Raw genomic sequence first — 6,217 nt, forward strand, 5'->3', positions numbered from 1 at the left:
CTCTCTGTGCAAAGGGGGGGCTGCGGGGGCGGCCCAGTCCCTTCCCTTTCTCTGGTGCCGTCTTCTCTCCCGTCAAACGCGTCACCGAAGCAGCAAACACATATATGTTAGAGTCATTTGTAGACTCAAGGACTGCTTCAACAATCTGCTCCCCTCATGCAAACACTGTGAGATGGAAAGGGGGTGGGGGTGGTGGGGGGAGCTCTCGGCTGCCAAAAGCCACAATGTGACCGTTGTTGCCTAAATTGTCTGGAAGTGATCCTATTAAACTAACAATGTACGAGCCATTCTGCTAATGATTTCAACCATGCTCAAAGGCAACAGGTTTGTACTGCAGTCACCTCAGTGACCAACTCTACCCCCTCCGCTTGTATCGCACGCAGGCTACAGAGGGTCGGTATCATTACAAGGCTACTGGGAATCATCAGCTTCTGTCTGCTGAACATTTTTCACATGGTATTAAAAGAGTGGCCACCCTGTGAAGACACCCCGTCAGTGTGGGTCAGGTGAGATGTTTTGGCTCAAAGCTTTTCTGAGTCAGCTCGCTGATGAAAAGCAGCTTTTATAAAAGAAATACGTCACAAAAAATACAAGACAAAGTCTAGAAGGAAGAAATAAACACGAGCTCGGGCTCTTTGATACGTCGATTTCAAGGCTGTCTATGCAGGAAACTCGTGGGTCGCTGAACTGTTGAAGTGTGCTGTGGCGAGTTTTAAAAAAACAAGCTTCAAATGTGATTGAAGCTCTAAATCACTTCTATCAACCCAAGCTACTGAACGATCATTCAGAAAGAAGCGGTCAGCATGTGCCAAGAGGCCTCCTGTGTTTACGCACGCTCACGTCCAAGTCTCCATCAGTGATTAAATTATACTGTCTTTAAATCCCAGTCATTCTGAACTCCTAATCGACTGAGCTGTTTCTCACTTATTGGATTTTATTTTACAGAAATTGTAATCTTGTTTGCCGTAACTCAGCAGTTCCTTGATTTCACGGCTGATTTTTACGCTGCTTAACTAAGAAACACTACTGTAATCTGTGTTACAATCAAGCCAGGCATCAACAGATCAGTTTACCTCCGCTCATATTGTTCTGAAACCGCTAAAATGAAGACGTGATTTCAGCTGATTACGTCTTCAAACTCATCTGATTAATTTCTCTCTGTGTCCCAATGTATCCTCCTTCTTCTAACACACTCGGCGAAAGCAATCGTGGGTAATCGCCCTACTTTGATTTTGTTGGATTTCTCACTTCTTCCCCTGTCCCCTTGCCTCCCCACCTCCCACCTCTTAGTATTTACAAGACCTGGAACTTCCAGGAGTTCTGGTCTTTGTAGTCCAGACAGTCAGTGGCATTGAAATTGAGCTTCCAGGCAGCTTGGTCCTTGTAGTCTAGACAGTCGACGGCTCCGAAGCCCAGCGAGGCGGCTGTGTAGCCCTGGGAGGAGAGCGAGGCGGGGGACTGGCTGAGGGGCCCACCCATCGAGGAGGCTGTGATGGGGCTCAGGGCGCCTCCGGTGCCCGACAGCTGCGGGTGCATGGGGGACAGGTAGGAGCTACAGTCCAGGCCTGTGAAGTAGGAAGAAGAGCCTGCGTAGCTCTGGCTGTAGGCTGGGGCCTGGGTGTAGGTCATGGGGTAGGCAGTGGTGCGCTGCATGCAGGGGGTGGTGGATGCAGACAGGGGGTCTGGCAGCGGGGAGATGGAGGCCGGGCTCCAGATGGACACTGTGGCACTGGCCGAGCTGGAGCTGGGGGTGATGGCGGTGCCCGGAGGAGGGGGCTGAGGGCTGTAGGCTCCGTTGCTGGGGTTGGCACTGGCGTCAGTGTTGGCCTCACGAGCGGGGGACGCCTTCTTTTTAGGGGGCCGCGGTTTGGACTGGCCTGTGCTCTGCTGCTGCTGCTGGCGGCACTTAGCACGACGGTTCTTAAACCAGACCTGGAGGAGGGCGGAGGGCGGAGGGCATCGCAGAGAGGGTCAGTTAGCAAATCACAACTTCATTCAGAAATCCACTGATTTAAATACATCAGACACGCTTCTATTATGAGGAACCCTGTGTAATTTTGTGTCTGTGTCAAAATCTGAGGCAGATACTCCTTTTATTCCAGTGAGTCAGTAGCTACTTATTTCATACCACTAATAATACTATAATATTACAACATGAAGTATACTGGTTTTACTGCCTTACCTGCACTCTGGACTCCGGCAGGTTAATCTTGAGGGCCACCTCCTCCCTCATGAAGATGTCTGGGTAGCGGGTTTTGGCAAACAGCGCCTCGAGGATGTCCAGCTGTGCGCGCGTGAAGGTGGTGCGCTCCCGACGCTGTTTACGCGGGGTGCCTAAAGGAAAAATGAAATCAAGTTTTTATTATTTATTATTCATTATTCAATTTAATTAAAAACCATGAAATAAAATTAGCAAAAGGACTTTTCCAAATGGCCTTCATGTTTCTGAGGATTTATGCGCAACCCAACAGGCCGATAGCTTGAAGAGAACATTTAATTACGATATTAAAACCAAAACATGCCTTATCGAGGTTAACTATTTTAATAAAGAAATCAAACAATAAAATGTCGATGGCTTTCCTCTTTAATTCGCAAGTTATAGAACTTCATCCCGGTTCTATATTTCACAAACTGAATGTTTCTTGTAATAAATCATATTTTAAGTAATACTTTATACGAAATTCTGGAGGAATAATAAAAACATTTTCGTCACAAAACTGTTTCGGCATCTTGCGTCATATTGCTACCAGGAAAAAATGGCATTGATTAAAAAAAATGGTCCCGTTGAATGTTTTTATTGGATCGAAAAATGCTCAAGAAAAATAACACAACTGTTTTTTTGTTTTATCTTTCCTGTGTGAATCGAAATATACAAAGTGAGGAAACGAAAGGCCTTGATTTTATTTAAAAAATTAACTGAACTCATCGTTGATTCAAACTCTCATCCGCGACAGGAAGGCCAGGCTTTGTAACACGCCTTCTGTCAGCAGTGCCAAACTTCGGCATCGTTTTATTCAAACTGTCCTCTTAAAGACGACAGATGTTGATGAGGACGTGAAGCGCATTAAAACAATACAAGAAGTGCTCATTCATGAATTCAAAAATAATAACAACAATGAGCATCCTTTTTTTTTTGTAAATAGGTTACACGATAAGAGCAACAGCTTGGAGTCTGTTCTGGTGTTAAGTCTGTGTGTGAACAGGCTGCGTTTCCATTCACACACACAGTTTTATTGTTTTTTGACTCTATAATCCGCAGAACTTATAGGTCAAGTGAACACATGTTGTGACTGCTGAAGAATCAGAGACATCTTTTCATAGTCACAAAGCATTACCGTTCAGATGAATTAAAAAGAATTACATCCAAGGTCACAGGCTGTTTTTACGCACCATTTTACGCAAACGTTATAACTTTTTATCTCGTGCGAATTCTTCCATTTTAATCATTTCAAAATAAACAATTATTACCTGAAACAACTATTTAAAAACAGTTAAAATAACAACAATTAAAAAAAACAGTGATAAGTCATAGGCCATTACTTACTGGGATATCCAACGGCGGCGGAGTGGAGCAGATCCATTCCCGGGCCGGACAGCGTTAACCCGTTCACGGCGTAATGGGGTTGCTTAATGTAGGACATCATGCCTCCTGCCGGCTTTAAAACACTCCCTCACTCCCTCACTCTCTCTCTCCTTCTCTCAGACCGGGGGCCGGGTCTCCTAGCTAGTCTCCAGGGGGGTGTCTCTCTCTTTTTCTCTCTCTCTCTCTCTCTTTCTCTCTCTCTCGTTTTTTTCAGTCACTCCCCTCCCTCTCTGTTTTTCTTTTACCGTGGCTTGTTTGTCTCTTAGTTGTTGTTTTTGATTGATTTTCTCTTGCTGGTCTTCTCCTTTTCTACCTTTGTGCTGCTGCTCTGACTTAGTGCTGTTGAACCAGGCACCTGTGTCTCTAGCTGTGCAGATAACGGTCGTGCGCTTTTACACCTGTATTAGCCTGACGCGTAAAAGCACAGCTGATTTATCACCTGTTACGCTCTTTCTATCCAAATAAGAAGGGCAACAACAACCTAAATTAACCCAAGACTATAAATTCAGATGCCAAATATAAAAAAGGAAGAGGCTAACTTAACAAGAGCCGTGCTATGATGCCGTTTCTCCATAAAAGTCGTGCGTAATTGCGGTGCGCACCAGCGTCGCCTGGTAAAAGGTGCCAAAAGCAGAAGTTCCACAACAGTTTCGTTGTCCGCGGTCTGACGGGTGCTGAAAAGTGTAGGGGCCCCTGGTCCCTGAGAGGAGAGGATCCGGATCTGCAGAGTGGACAAGTGAGGCGAGCAAGAAGAGGCTGGCTAATTAGAAGTAACTTCTTACCCAAGTAGACACCCAGAGCCCTCCCTCTCTGCCTCTCTCTCTCCTTCTCTCTCTCTCTCTCTCTCTCTCTCTCTCTCTTTGTGCGCGCTCATGTAAATGCTACCGCGCATGTACTGTCATTATATATTCATGTCGGGCCCGCAGTTCTACATGAAGTGTTGTTGATGATCGGTTTTTGTCTTATATTTGTTGAAATGTTTAGAATACAAACAACATCACGTGGCTGCAGCAGCCCTGTCTGACACCTGCTGGTTTGTAGCTCACATATGAGCAGTGAAGCTTGATTAGAAAAAAAACCCCAACAGTAATTGTGAAGAAAAGAACCTATGGCAAAATTAAAGTGTGTTCGAGAGCATAAAACTACTTAAAGAGAGTTTACCTTACACACATTGATGTTGTTAGGCCGCCCTCGTGGTCCACTTTTAGAGAACCTCGAGAACCATCGACTCTTTTTCCAGGAAGTCAACACGTTTTATTGATATGAACCATTTTCGAAATTGGCTTGCTAAAATAATTGGGCGACCCCGCCGGAGTGTGGAGGCAGAGGCAGAGCAACCGGGAGGCGGAGAAGGGGGTACAGGCCGGATTAAAAGCAGCACAAAGACCGCGTTGTTCTGCTATTAAATCCCCTTCTGATCCCCAACATGCTCCCTCCGGCCCATTCATGCATTCATTCACTTCAGGCAATAACAATATAATAATAATAATAATAATAATAATGATAATAATAATAATAATAATGTGTCACTGGCTATTAACTCCTGTTAAATTATAATTATAAATGTATAATGTAATCAATACCTGCATGCTGAATCCTAAGGAGAATAATGTTTTATTCGGGGGAAAAATGAATTATTAGCGTTATGATCTTTGTTATAGAACAGGAAACAGGCCGTTGGTCTAGCAAAATAAAATACTAAATAACATCTATATAGAATTAAACATTAAAAGTTAAGTTTTAAATGGTTATATGGTTTCTACACGGAATGTGTACAAGCCTCCCAGCTCTTCGTCTATCTTTGTCCAAACAGAGCTAAAGTTAAGGTAATTTTGTTTGACTGTTATATTTATTAAGGCCTCCGGGTTATTTTTTTTTACCCTTTGTTTTGTCTGTCACACTCAGCGTGTGTATTTTCAGACACTGTCCCCACTCTCTGCGCCAGTTTGTCCTGTGCCATCCTCTGCAGCGAGACAATTTCACAGTGTCCAAAGCCGATTCTCTGCGCTTGTTAATTGAATCGGATTTCTTATAGTTTAAAATCCACACACACACACACACACACACACACACAGAGACACACACACAGACCCATGTAGCTACAGCCCAAACTGTATAAGGGGTTTATCTAGCTGTGTAAAGCCAAAGCGGAGATATAAAGACACACACAGAGCGACAGAGAGACTTTACCGGCGTGTTTGAACGTTTCTAAACCGTCAATGAAATGTCTTCACCTGCTGAGGTGAGTGTATGCGTGTGTGTGTAGCCGTTTCAGTGTGAGAGGCCTATGTGTGTGTGTCGTTGACGTTTGGATACCACCTGTCTCCAGTGGACTCCTAACTTGCTGACATCCAGGTACGTTTTGTTTTGTTTGTATTGTTGTTGTAGCTCGTGCTGCTAGCAGGATATACTGGAGCTAACTGTGAGGAGTGCGACGACAAAAGTGTCTCGAGACAGAGAAAAAAAAAAAAACCCGGCGGGAATAGCGACAGACCTTTGATATGCCTCATAGCGCGCGACACGGCGCGCGAGACTGCTGTGCACGCGCACACTTCACGCGCCTGTTTCTCTCAGACTGTGACTGTGTTGAAATTTATATCGTAGGCCTACTTGAGAAACTTATTGTTCATATTT

At 44.7% G+C, this 6,217-nt stretch overlaps 1 protein-coding gene across 1 annotated transcript; it reads right to left on the bottom strand.

Annotated features, from left to right (window-relative positions):
- Positions 1-1,293: 1,293 nt before the first annotated feature.
- Positions 1,294-3,644, bottom strand: LOC138604655 (homeobox protein otx5-like). Its single transcript, XM_069676613.1, has 3 exons — positions 3,545-3,644; positions 2,183-2,334; positions 1,294-1,932 (listed from the first exon to the last, which is right to left on the bottom strand). Exons 1-3 carry the CDS (start codon positions 3,642-3,644, stop codon positions 1,294-1,296), a joined length of 891 nt encoding a protein of 296 aa, XP_069532714.1.
- Between the last annotated feature and the right edge of the window lie 2,573 nt (positions 3,645-6,217).

Source organism: Semicossyphus pulcher, unplaced genomic scaffold (assembly GCF_022749685.1).
Source record: "Semicossyphus pulcher isolate SPU_LCO1_2020_fin unplaced genomic scaffold, fSemPul1.0.p SCAF_26, whole genome shotgun sequence".
Lineage (NCBI taxonomy): Eukaryota > Metazoa > Chordata > Actinopteri > Labriformes > Labridae > Semicossyphus > Semicossyphus pulcher.